The 13,606-nt window shown below is 40.1% G+C and overlaps 2 protein-coding genes across 2 annotated transcripts; one reads left to right on the top strand and one right to left on the bottom strand.

The window, feature by feature from the left end:
• Positions 1 to 524: 524 nt before the first annotated feature.
• On the bottom strand, positions 525 to 9,127 carry LOC308320151 (cytochrome P450 2J6-like; the record flags this gene model as incomplete). The annotated part of the gene is made up of 16 exons (XM_080770469.1): positions 525 to 849; positions 1,159 to 1,300; positions 1,397 to 1,584; positions 1,756 to 1,906; positions 2,587 to 2,763; positions 2,901 to 3,061; positions 3,350 to 3,499; positions 5,120 to 5,290; positions 5,502 to 5,643; positions 5,753 to 5,940; positions 6,643 to 6,784; positions 7,404 to 7,580; positions 7,748 to 7,908; positions 8,088 to 8,237; positions 8,415 to 8,577; positions 8,918 to 9,127. 16 exons carry the CDS (start codon positions 9,125 to 9,127, stop codon positions 668 to 670), a joined length of 2,655 nt encoding a protein of 884 aa, XP_080626595.1. The 3' UTR covers positions 525 to 667.
• An 828-nt stretch (positions 9,128 to 9,955) lies between these two features.
• Positions 9,956 to 12,138, top strand: uqcrh (ubiquinol-cytochrome c reductase hinge protein). Its single transcript, XM_080771364.1, has 4 exons — positions 9,956 to 10,083; positions 10,364 to 10,396; positions 11,263 to 11,424; positions 11,903 to 12,138. The coding sequence occupies exons 1-4, from the start codon at positions 10,039 to 10,041 to the stop codon at positions 11,933 to 11,935; spliced, it is 273 nt and encodes a 90-aa protein (XP_080627490.1). The 5' UTR covers positions 9,956 to 10,038; the 3' UTR covers positions 11,936 to 12,138.
• Positions 12,139 to 13,606: the final 1,468 nt, after the last annotated feature.

Below are 13,606 nucleotides of genomic sequence, written 5' to 3' on the forward strand. Positions count from 1 at the left end.
TTGTTTTGTATCTTTACATATTTCAGTCTCTGCATGTCCAGTTGATTTTGCTATCCCATAGACCCACTCTATTCAAAGTTCAGAAATCACTTCATTCTGAGCTGTTGTCCCAATAATACCGGTAGTTATCTATCAAATCATTGGCATTATGCAGACAGTCAGGCAGGCAGACAGTCCGTCTGGCGGTGGCGGGCGGGCGGGCGGACAGACAGACAGATCTTTATTGATTCCCATGGGGAAATGCAGGTGTTATAGCAGCACTGAAGTATGCATGAAAAATCAGGACAGATACTATATTATATATAGATAGAGATAAAACTAAATGCTCAATTATAATGAGATACATACAAATAGGTCGATTTAAACGTTGGTCCTGGCCATCTGCACTTGGACCAATTGGGATAATGTAATGTACAATCTAGAACATTGACATTAGATATGAGGCTGATATATGTACAGTGAGGAGAGTCCACCTCCTCAATAGCCCCCTCAAAGCTATTTAGATTGTCAGCACACAAACAATACATTATACAAGTGTAACTGTCTAACTTTATAGTGGTCGATTGTGGTTTAATTGTGGCTGTGACTATTATGATTAATGGCAACCATGGTGGCTGATGGTAAAAATTAATTCCACGAATAAGATCATAAAGTCTTTTAACTTGAATTACGCTTGACGCTCAGTGGCACAGATTTCATACGAAACCGGAGCCAGGGTGAACCCAAAGCGATAGTCAAGCACAGCTTTCACACCAGCAGGCATGGAGAAGGAGAACTTCTGCATGAGGCATACGAAAAAAAGAAAGAGCTCCATCCTGGCCAGGTTCTCACCAAGACATGCTCGTTTACCTGGAAGAGAATATGTCCCTCGTTTTCATTATGTCAGATAAAATAAGAATGAATGATTGATAAATAGTAAACTAATAACTAACTCTTGTACTTTGTACAGAAGTTATTTGAAGTTATCAATGCAATTATTTGTAATATTGGTGATTGTATTACATGTTGGTGGTCATATCCACCTTAGTCCCTAATTATGATACAAATGTGTCAAATCACACACAAACGCTGGTTAGATGATTCCTGCATTGGTTAGGTTTATACATCTAGATTGATGAATGAGAGTAAGTGTGAGTAAACTGTGCCTCAGTCTCTTACCAGCTGAAAAAGGGATGAATGAAGCACGTTTCACAAACTTGCCCTCTTCATTTAGAAAGTGTCCAGGGTTAAAAGTCAAGGGTGTCTCCCACTCGTCTTTGTCAAACAATGCCGAGGTCAGATTTGGAATTATTGTGACACCCTGTTAGTCACACTATAGTCAAAAGTAATTCATTTGCAACACACAATGCCTGATAATATTTTAAACGTTATGGAATTAATATGCTTCAGGAATTACCTTCGGGACAGTGTAACCTCCCAGTTGTACATCCCTAGTAGTCATATGAGGTAGACTGAGAGGAACTATATTTCCCATTCTCTGGATCTCATGGATGACAGCATCAGTATATGGCAAGTTGGCTCTGTCTGTCATGGATGGCTGTCTGGACTGTCCAATCACTCTGTCAATCTCAGCCTGGACCCTTTCTATGGAACAGTTCAATAAAGGAAGGAACACAAGAACAGCCAAAAAACAAGATTGGTTTCTCTGAATAAACTTATACTGTGCATAACAATTTCCACAAGCAACAGCTTTCACGTGGCTTTCTGTGACCATATTTCTGATGCAACCTGGATTGAATGTTGATGTTCCCATACCCTGGATTTTGGGGTACTTGGCCATGTAGAGGAGACCCCAGCGCAGGGTGGTGGAGGTGGTCTCAGATCCAGCCACAAACAAATCCAGTGCACAAGTCGCCAGGTTATTATCATAAAAATTGGCCTCAGCATCAGCATCACCTGCATGATCCTGAATGTTGTCATTGAATTGTTACTTGAATATAGAATTACTAGTTACTATGTCAACTCTTGTATCGTAACATCTTGTCCTTGCATCGCTGTCTTAACCTTAACTATAGTACTGAAGGCTCTCACAAATGTAACATGTATGATCATAAATAGACAAGAAGCATTATGAACAAATCAAATGGTAGCCTAATTTACAGTAACTATGTAGTCAACTTTTTTGTCTGATTATTTTGCCTTGCTACAGGTCCAAGGACACATGTGTTGTGTGGATACTATAACCGCATAACCGAATCATAGTCGCATTTCAACAGATCGGCATAAAACTACAGATTTACTCAATATGATCCTATAGTCCTCCAATGAATCACGTTTTAAATAGTGAACATACAATGTCCTTGCCTGCTGTTTGTTGTCATAGCAGATTTCTTCCTGCCTACACTTTCATTACACTGAATCCTTGAACTCCTCTGAATGCTTGTTGATTAACAATGTAAGCTTCTTCTACTGTTCCAATTATTGCAACCTACTCTGGACAAGAGCATCAGGCAAATGTATAGAAAGCAATAGAAGTATTGAGAACGAAGGAGGAAAGTGGCCACATCATCAAATGGACAGTGCTTTTGTATGCATGTAGGAAAGCACAATATCGTTGTCCTAAGTACCTACTGTACTGTACTGTACCTTCTGAATCTCAGTTAGATAGCAATCGGTGTAGTCTCTGGGCTCCGAGGGGTCCCAGTCCTCCTTATGCTTTTCTATCTCACTTCTCATGAATTCCATCATGTGCTTATAGATTGTCTGGGCTGTGTGGTGTGGGCCTGGAACACACTTCATCAGCGCAGGGAATGAGTTGTACATCTGCACAGATAAGATAACTGTGAGTTTGTTTGTTAGGAAATATGTAGGCTATTGTCACATGTGAGATCCATAATGGAATCCACTGGGCTATCGCAGCACCACACAATAAATCCCGTGAATAACTGCAGTACAGTTACCTCTACCCAGATTGATCCTTCAATCTGGATAACTTTGTCCATCCACTTTAACAGGTTCACAAACTTCTCATCATCGTAGTCAAAGCGATGACCAAAAACCAGGCAGCAGATGATGTTGGAAACAGCATTGTTGATGAGTATGTGGGGATTAAAGGGCCGTCCTGGACAGTTAGACAAGCAATCGTAAGCTGTTTTGGGGTCCATTCCAAATGTCATACTCTGTAGTACTTAACATAGGTCAATGATCATTTTTCACAATGTTTTTGCATATCCTCAAAACTCAAAATGCATGTAATGCCTTCTGCCTTGTAGCTCACACACACACACACACACACACACACACACACACACACACACACACACACACACACACACACACACACACACACACACAGGAGACCTCATATTGTAAATGCAATTTATTTTTGCATATACCGTACCTGTTTTACCTTTATAATCAGCAATTTCGTTGGACAGATATGTATTTTCATCCACAATAGCAGATTCCAAGGATTTTTTGCCAACTCCAAGGTTTTTCAGAGTGAATAGTGCAAAGCGCCTTTGTTGCTTCCACATGTGTCCATTGGTCATTATGATGCCTGTTTAAAAAGATATCTGGTTGGAACAGAATTAACGAATAATACTTATTCAGATGTGTTGCTTTAAGGTACGTGTGTAGAATAGTCAAATTATCTGTGTCTGTAGCCCTGAGGAGGGCTGTGGACAGTTCAGAGTTTAAATGTTAGGTTTGGCATTATACCTGATTTCATTTGAAATTAGATAGTTTGCATGCAGCCATAACTGCTGTTATGAGTATGTGTGTTAACCATGTGGTTAATGGTTAGGCATGAACAAACTTTTGACCCGAATGCACAAGGCGAATAGAGTTCGCCTTGTTCTGACTCTATTCGCACAACTCTAGAGTCAGAGTGGAATATGAAAAAAAACTAATGCGTCTTAATCACCATTGAGACAATCTGGGAAACCATCAGCAAAAAAAGGAAAGAACAGCGCCCTCTGCCTGTGGGGAAATTCCAATAGAATGTGATAACAGGATGTTGGCCTGTTTAGTCCGCCCTCAGCCCTCCTTTTTTTTCTTTTCTTTTTTCATTCCACTAATACCCAATATAATAATAATAAAACTTTATTTGTATAGCACCTTTCATGACATGAAATGCAGCTCAAAGTGCTTTACAGAACAATGGAGAATAAAATAAAAGCAAGGCAACGACATTAAAAAACAAGCAGTAATGCAATACAGTGAGGACATGAATAACAAAAAAAAATAAATTAATTTATCTTTTAAAAATTAAAAGATCAATTAAAAGCAATGTTGTAGAAGTGGGTCTTGAGCTGAGCTTTAGGCTGTTTGGCAAAGCGAGCAGGCCAGCAGTGGAAGACCTTAGGGGGCGGTTTGGGACATATTTAGGCAAGCAGTCATGTAGGTAGGAAGGTGCGAGACCATTGAGAGCTTTATAGACAAGTAAAATAATTTTAAAATCAATCCTAAAAACAACCGGAAGCCAGTGCAGTGATGCCAAAACTGGAGTAATATGTTCTCTCATCTTAGTTCTAGTTAAAACTCTGGCTGCTGCATTTTGGACAAGTTGTAATCTGTCAGTTGTTTTCTTAGGCAGTCCTGAAAAAAGTGCATTGCAGTAATCAAGCCGAGAAAAAACAAAGGCGTGGATTAGCGTTTTTGCATCTTCCAAGGACAAATAGGCTCTGATATGTGCAATATTTCTAAGGTGAAAAAAGGCAATCTTGGTAACATGATTAATGTTATTGTTAATATACACACGTTCTGGATGCCCCCGCCGACAGATTCAGCAGCGCAACTCGGAATCTGTTTTTAAGAGATTACCATTGAGATCATTTGCATTTCAGTGTATTTTAGATAGCAAAATCTGTAGGAGAATTATAAAACAATGGGTTTATCAAAAATTGGCCTGGTTGGAATAACATGTTCCTTCCACACGCTACATCCAACCGGGGAAGCGGCTTGGACTCCTCATGCATGCTGCGATAGTAACGTGCCAAAGACAATAGACATTGTAAGGTGAAATATGGCTGTTACAGTGCCAAAGAACACAGTCACCAATCACCATTGTTGACAAGAAAGGTTTATTGTTGTCTATTCTATTGGAGGACATATAATAACATATCAGAATCAGATTAAGTTAAGAAAATCGTTAGTCCGGAATTCTCCTTCTCCTAACGTGGGGTGGCACAGATTTCATACGAGAGCGGTGCCAGGGTGATCCCACAGCGAAAGTCTAGCACAGGTTTCACACCAGCAGGCATGGAGAAGGAGAACCTCTGCATGAGGGAAGTGAAGAGGAGAAAGAGCTCCATCCTGGCCAGGTTCTCCCCAAGACATACCCGCTTACCTAGAAGAGAATAGTCAGCTGTCCTAAGTGTGCTGCGTACATACAGTACAGTACAATAAAACTGGTCTGTGTTACAAAGTTGCAGTGTGATCCGCTCGGGAGCGGTTGATATCGTTACGTCATGTTATATTGAGAGCTTGTAGGTGTAGATGTGCTATTTTCTACTGCTTTAAGACCCAGGCTTTAGGAATCAATCACTGAACATTCTTACCAGCAGAGAAAGGAAGGAATGCAGCACGTCTCACAAACTTGCCCTCCTCATTCAGAAAGTGACCAGGGTTAAAGGTCATTGGTGTTTCCCACTCGTTCTTGTCAAACAACACTGATGTCAGATTGGGTATTATTGTTACACCCTGTTGATTAGATTACAATCAAAAGTCATTCACAAAATGCCATACAATATTGTATCATGTATGTTACGAGAGCTTTTGTCGACTTTTAACGTTTGACATTGGGAATGACCTTCGGGACAGTGTAACCTCCCAGTTGTACATCCCTAGTAGTCATATGAGGCAGACTGAGAGGAACTATATTTCCCATTCTCTGGATCTCATGGATGACAGCATCAGTATATGGCAAGTTGGCTCTGTCTGCCATGGATGGCTGTCTGGACTGTCCAATCACTCTGTCAATCTCAGCCTGGACCCTTTCTGTTTGATAGGGTAGGATGGATGGAATGTATAAGTATACATTTTGCGGAACAGGACAGAAAAGGAAGCGAAATCTCGCTGGTTGGGAAAATTATCTAAATTACTTCTCGGAATATGTCACCTGAAAAACTAAATATCTGTGTGGTGAAACCTTTTTCACTATTTTCAGTAATCAGCTGATGAAAAGTTGTATTGAGAATGTGAGAAGAATAATTTATCAAACGTTTTCACCTTTATGCTTTATTTGGATATGGAAATAGATAGACAGGATAACTAGTCCTAGAATAACATAAAAGGGGAGACATGCAAGATGTGAAGGGAGTACTCGGTTCCTCACAAGGAGCATTATGGTCCGTACACTAACTAGCTGAGCCCACATGTTTATTACTTTTAAACTATTCCAGGTGACAAAAACAGTGACAATCAAGCAACACTGTCTATCTGATTTAAATATGCAGCCAGAATTCCGCTTTAATTTTAAAACATTCACACTTGTGTGAAGTAAGGGGCGCTCTTATCATCATACATCACATTCCGTGCCCAACCAATCAAATCATCGCTATGGGGTACACACAGACACACAAAGCTGGGCATAGGAGGGGTTAGCGCCCCTCATAAAGGAACTGAAGAGAGTAGTTCTTTCCCGCAGTAAAAATGGCAGTGCTGTCCACAACTTTGTCAGTATTAGCCTGTTGACCCTACCCTGAACTTCTGGGTACTTGGTCATATAGAGCAGCCCCCAGCGCAGGGTGGTGGTAGTGGTCTCAGAGCCAGCTGCAAACAGATCCAGGGTACATATTACCAGGTTTTCCTCATTAAAGGTTGTCCCTGCATCCTCCTTACTCTATGAATGACAAATATTATTATTAAATATAGTATTAACCACTTAAGCCCTATATTCAAAAGTTTTCTACAAGCTCAGAACACATTGCATCGCTTCATCATATTTTTTGTTGCATGTTGGTCAAAGACCAACATGCAACGAATGCGACCAATCTGAGAACCCATCGTCAAAAAATATATAAAGGAAAAACATCGCCCTCTTTTCCTTGAATTTTAGTTGACGAGTCAATAGTCTGTCTTGAGGGACTAGTCAAAGAGAAACAGATGGGGTTGAAAACATAACATCCTTGGTGGAAGAAATAATGGAAAAATGTAGTTATTCCATCATGCCATATTGTTTCACTACATGTCATCTTTTATCTTAGAGGGCTCCAGGTTATCAGGGACAGAGGGTATTAGGTAAGGCTAAGGACTTGGAAATGTGTTGTCAAAGAGAGGACATACATAGCCTATCAAAAATGCACTTTGAAACCTTGACCCTTTACCTAACTACAGCATGTCACTCAACAGTCCTAGATATTGATTTTGTACTGTACATCAACATAAAGCAACGGGTAGACTGTTTACAAACCTTTGCATAACATTTACATTAGGACAGGGTATTTGAAGCTTTCAGTTACCATTTGAATCTCAGTCAGGTAGCAGTCGATGTAGTCTCTGGGATCGGCGGGGTCCCAATCCTTTTTGTGCTGTTTAATCTCTTCTCTCATTAGCTCCTTTGTCTCATACCAGATGTGTTTGACTGTCTGATGCGGTCCTGGTAAACATCTCATCAGCATTGGAAAAGAGTTGTAAAGCTGTATGATTTTGAGCAACATTTACATTTAGTAAGGCAATTAGTAGGCATTTAGTAGGCAATACAGTTAAAAATGTTGTGTCTTGTGCATCAAGCAGATTTTCTATAATATAAAAGATCGTAGTGCAGTATCTTTGAATAGAATAGATTATACACCGACTTTACTACCTGTGCCCAGATGGAACCCTCTATCTCGAATGAACGGTCAAATTTCTCCATCAGTTTTGTGAACCTCTCATTTCTGTAGTCAAAGCGATGACCAAACATCAGGGAGCAGATGATGTTGGAGACAGCATTGTTGATGATTGCGTGAGGCTTAAATGGATCACCTAAACAGGCAATAATTTATTTATTTAAGTATTTGTTTGTTTGTTTATTTATTTATACCTGTTCAACTGTGCCAATTGCACACATCCATATTTATACCGGTATTTGCAGTGTCCAGTAAGTTTTGGTAACTTGTATGCAGCTCCCATGAAAGAAGGCTTTTGATCTGTGGTATATTTACCTTTTTGGTCAGAGAGTTCTTTGGCTAAATGTGTGAACTCTTCCAAGATGGCTGGTTCCAGGGACTTCTTACCAACTCCAAAGTATTTGAGTGTAGAAAGGGCAAAACGCCTCTGCTGCTTCCACATGTGTCCATTGGTGATAATTACACCTGAGGAGATGCGGCAATTAACCGAATAAAGTAGTTCCCGAGATAATTTGGTGAAACAATATATTTTATGATATGATGTATATCATATGAATAATTTAGGACAGATCCATGTAACATCCTCCATGCACCCATTCATTATGCATTCACTGTGTGCTTGGATGATGAGAGTTCTGTTACCTCGACCGTGGGATATGTCGTCCTGGAGGGGAAGTGTTGGTCGGTCTGCCATGCTGTCTCCATGGGTTACCAGAGCCTCTTTCAGGATCTTGAATCCGTTCAGGACCACCATCCATGTCTGACCCATTCTCACACTGTACACATCCCCATATGTTTCTGACAACTGGAATGAGAAAAGCATTTTGTAAATGTATTCATTATTTTTCATGTTTTTGTCATTTGTTTAGTTTGTAAATACATCAAAGATGCGAATATAATCAATTTCCAATGGATGCCTTGGCCTGGAGGAGAGGTCATCGTGGTTTAAAATGGCCACAGGCCATTAAACCTGATGGTAATGATAAATATGGAGAGGCAGAAATTAAGGGTTTAAGACAAGCATGTAGGCCTAAACATTACAATCTGAAATACAAGCATAATACAAGTAATTTAAGTAGCCTAAGTAGCAGCTCAATAACCCATCAACACATGGTGGCTCAGTTATACACAAAAATATGTCCTACCTGAGTCAGACTCAAATGTAACCTGTTAAAATCAACTGTAAATATGTTGCCCACAAAAGGCAGTGCCCTGGGTCCAGGAGGGAAGCTGCTTGTCCTACGGTTCTTGAAGTAGTCTGCAAATAATAAGAAGGTCACGGTGAAGAGGAGGATACTCTGAATATCCCACCAGTGCCACAAAGATGACCCAAATACAGGAGAGACAGAACCCATGTTCATAAACACAAACTGCCCAATATAAATGTAAAAACAACAACCAACAACTATGCTTTGTTGTCCTGCATGAGAGGAAGGCAAGCTTGATGTTTTGCTGCTGGCACAATCCACAGCAAATCAAACACGGCTACTTATCCTGGACCTTGATCTCTTGAGTCTTTATTCATGATAATTAATCATAGGTTGTTGATTTGCCTTTCAGCCTAGGAGGACTACCTAAGACAAATGCATTGGTAACATTTAATCATATAGGTTATATAATATTTCTCGGGGGGGGGGGGGGGGAGTACAGATTAAAAAAACGATGCAGATGGAGTTTGTAAAACATGTAATTTATTGATTGATTGAATAGTTTATTAGACAGAAATGTAAAACAGCAGCAGAATACAGGCAAAACACTTAATAGTCTAAAAGCGATAGGGCCAATATAAAGTACTTGTCTTGTTTCCATTCATAGACATAGACATGAAAATAACAACAAAATTCAATATCAACACAGAAAAAAAAAGTTTTAACACTATATGTAGGCCTAGGAAGAATAATTAAGTTTAAGGGAGAAATTATCATTCCCTGTCCCTTGGGCAATTAATATATTTGGGACATTGAAAAGAAAATCTAATTGTATTTATTTTATATCCATACACGTTCCAAAACACACGGTGGCAGTATAGTTTCACACAAGGAAATATTAGCGTGTAGATCCCATAGGTAGATCCTGATATTGTCCGCATGCGCCACGCGCGTCAGCTGTTGCTTGGCAACCTTGCAACGAACTAGCCAATCACAAATGTCTCCGGCTATGGAAAAGGAAGCGCGTGATCTACTGCGGCAGTGCCACTAGCGTCCTCTGTAAACCGTGTGGGGTCTAAGTTGACAGCAGGTCACCTAAGGACAAGATCATCAAAATCATGGGTTTCGAAGAGAAGATGATCCTGAACGGAGAGCCTGAAGATGTAAGACGCCTATCTATATTGTATACCGAGCCAGGGTTTAGTTGGCAATGCATTTCATAGTGCATGGACTATATATTCATAATCACAACACAAAACTCGCTAATGTTAGCTAGGCAGCATTAGCTAGCAGCTATAGCTAACTATGGTACACTCTTTAGTTAACATTTCTTTGGCGTTGTGTTGTGCTTTTGTTTACTCCTACAAACTACATGATTTAGTTTAATTCGAGATGATCGTGGCCTTGAAGATTGTAGATTTAATATTGTGAATTTATTTTCAGGAGGAGGAAGAGGAGGAGGAAGAAGACATGGTGGTATGTTCTTAAAATAATTTCAAATAAAAATGTGTTCCCATCCCATTAGGAACACCCTTTTTACTGCTAGTTTACGATCCAAAGTTGATTAGAATCACAAGTTGTTCCAGTTGTTACTTGTTAGTACTCTATTAAATTAATAGAATGACATATGTCAAAAATGAGTACCGGTAATCCTTGTTATTTAAAGTCACTTTATATTTGGCACAAATCTCAGTGCTACATCATGGCATAAAAAGTGACGAATAAGTGCAATTCCAGTAACTTGAATGAATGCAGTGAATGTCCTGGTAAAGCCAGCAGTATAGGGGTCCACCTGGTGAAAGGCCAGGGCAGATGGGAGCCAGAGCTCAAAGCATTGTACTGTATGTATACTGTACAGTCAACATGTCATTGGATCAATTCGTTTATTATGCGTCTGTCCATGCAACATTTGGCTACAAAGACCTTCCATACCTCCATAACCTGGCTGAAACTTTACAGAATCTATTAAGTTCTATGATGGGTTTTTTTTGTTGGTTCCCATTATAATTAGAAAGAAAAAGGTCTGCACGGTAACCAGAACACTCAAAACACTCTTGCCCCCATTTATTTTCTATGCAGAACTCTGCCTCCAGGGAGGCGGACCACTCTGCCCGCTGGGTCCATAAGTGAGTGCTACCTCATGAACAGGGCCCAAATTAGGTTCTGAGAACCTTGCCTGAAACCAAGCTGTAGTATATGGAAACAAATCCTGGACGTGTGTAATACGTTGCAAGGCAGACTGGGCAGAGTTTACTTTTTGTTAGTTAAAGCGAATACACTGCTGGTAATGGTGAATGATCTATATCAAATGGCCTTTGCTTTAATGGCACTTCCTGTTGTAGGATCCTCTTGATGCAACGAGGCAGAAGTGTGCAGAGACGCATCATTGCGTCCATTATAAAGAGAAACTAGAGCAGTGTGAGTCCAGAGTCGGCTCTCGCTCCGCAACCACAGAGGACTGCACTGAGGAGCTCTTTGACTTCCTTCATGCTCGTGACCACTGTGTACGTATGATATCTGCCCTATTCCCACTGTGCATGTTTGTACAGTATATCTGCCATACAGTGCCCACTGTGTATATATATCTGCCTTTAATGTCCAGTATCACAATGACGAGTATCAGCTGAGGCCCATTTTAGACCTGAGGACGATTCTACAAATGCCTTCTAAATCCTGACAGAGCTACTAGCTCGTAGCGCAGCACCGAGTGCCGCGCTGTGAGCTTGTAGATCTGATATTTTTCAATAGCTAAAGTATGACATAATCCTTAAAACGCCAAAAGGGGTTCCTGTGAATGTGTTAACAAAATTCAATCTACAAATTATGCTGTGAGCATACTGTGACTTATTTCCCCACAAAGTGTTTCATTGATGCGTTGGTGCAACTTTATCAATAATGTTGGATTAGAGCCACAGTGGAAATGTATTTGAGAACTGATGTATGACAAACGGGTAATTATTTACCTTATCTTTACCTTTCTAGGTGTCGGACCAGCTCTTCCATTCTGTCAAATGAAGTTCTTAATGGTCTGCAGTGCTGGAAATGGATTAAATATATTAATCTGTGATATATGACAATTATGTGGTTTGTATGGTACAGCAAAGTGCACTGCACACTGTATTTGTTCATGTGAATAAATTGTACATTAATATTGGGGGCGGGAAATATTTGTGAGAACATTTAAATAAACTTGACAATGTTCTATGTCTTAAAACGAATTGTCTCATCTGTCCAAATTCATATACCAAAAATGGTATAAGGATGTAAAGTTGGCATGTATCTGCTGGTGGTTGAATTAGAACTCGATGAGTGTAACCGGTGTAATCTGTCTCTCTGCGTTGTGTTGACTGGACAGGATGGACGGACCCAGAACTGTCTTTGGAAACCTCGCTTTATTCTGACAATAACAAAGATACGTCTCCACGTTAGTTCTTAGTAGTGCAACAACTCCTCTCTCGTTCCAAGACGGAAGTACAGAAGCCGCGCGACAGTAACGCAACAAATAATAGAACGTAACATACCTGACAAAGAATAACAAAGACACGTCTCCACGTTAGTTCTTAGTAGTGCAACAACTCCTCTCTAAACAGGGTAAACAAACACTGACTGTATAAATCAATTTGCAAGTACAATGCTTATGTTATACAGAGAATTCAACAAAGACACCCACCTCGTTCCAAGACGGAAGTACAGAAGGAAGAGGTGGAGGTGTCGCAGGACATTTATACAGGGGGCAAAAGGAGGAGACTTAAAGGAGCTGTGACCTTTAATGCACTATGTATTCCTATACACATGAACCATGGAGAATTAAGTCAGGTAGAAGCACTTATTTGTATCATATTTTGTGTAATTATATAATACTGTTACATACAGTTAAGCCCAAACCTCACCAAAGGGTCGGGTTGGGACAAAACTGTTTTTAAAGTAGAACACAAATGCAACTCAATGAGTGACCTCATCATATTTCTGATGTCTATGGCAGTTTTTTCTATGCAAAACTAATGCTTGGAAATTCAGAATCATGAAAACCGTCTCGTTTGACATGTCAGATGTCACGAACACATGCTACAAAAAGCAACATTTCAACATTTTGAAATTCTTGCCTTATATAGGATGTTAATGGTATGGTCACTCACATTATTCACATATATCCCCCTATAAAAAATGCTCAATGCTGACAGCTGGTCAGCAAGTGTAGACAATATTTTAATAAAAATTAACTACCATATTTCCCACTCCACACCCCCGACTGCCGGACTACTATGATTAAGTATAAATACAGATTAGACATGTGTGCAAGGCATGGTGTGCATCCTATCTCTTAATTGTATTTTATGTGGAAAACTAAAAACAGCTGATCTGGGCGGGGCGTTCCGTGCTTAAGCTTCCTGGTAACTAGCAAGGATATGTAAAGAAGGAAAGGTCATACCGGTAAATAATTATGGCTGCACTGTGACCATGAGTGACCTTTCTGTCAAACCCCGGATCTTTTGTTTTTCGACGTGCGCCTACACTTATTTTTTAATTGACGTATTAAAGAGTCCAGCACAAGTCTCTGACTGGACAGGCTGGGGATGGGCAGCATCTCGCGATGGAACCCCGTCCCCCGGCTCCAGTTTGCCTGAGATTGCTTGACGCTTCCTTCTTCATGCATACTCCTAATGCTCATAACGCTTTGCAAAGTAT

The sequence above is a fragment of the Protomyctophum bolini genome (assembly GCF_963924005.1).
Source record: "Protomyctophum bolini genome assembly, chromosome: 8".
Taxonomy (NCBI): domain Eukaryota; kingdom Metazoa; phylum Chordata; class Actinopteri; order Myctophiformes; family Myctophidae; genus Protomyctophum; species Protomyctophum bolini.

What these genes read in the sequence shown, in the direction of transcription:
- uqcrh (XM_080771364.1), top strand. Translation starts at nt 10,039, where the DNA reads ATGGGTTTCGAAGAGAAGATGATCCTGAACGGAGAGCCTGAAGAT. An exon ending in TGAACGGAGAGCCTGAAGAT is followed by an intron (nt 10,084 to 10,363) that starts GTAAGACGCCTA and finishes ATTTATTTTCAG; the next exon opens with GAGGAGGAAGAGGAGGAGGA. An exon ending in AGGAGGAAGAAGACATGGTG is followed by an intron (nt 10,397 to 11,262) that starts GTATGTTCTTAA and finishes TTCCTGTTGTAG; the next exon opens with GATCCTCTTGATGCAACGAG.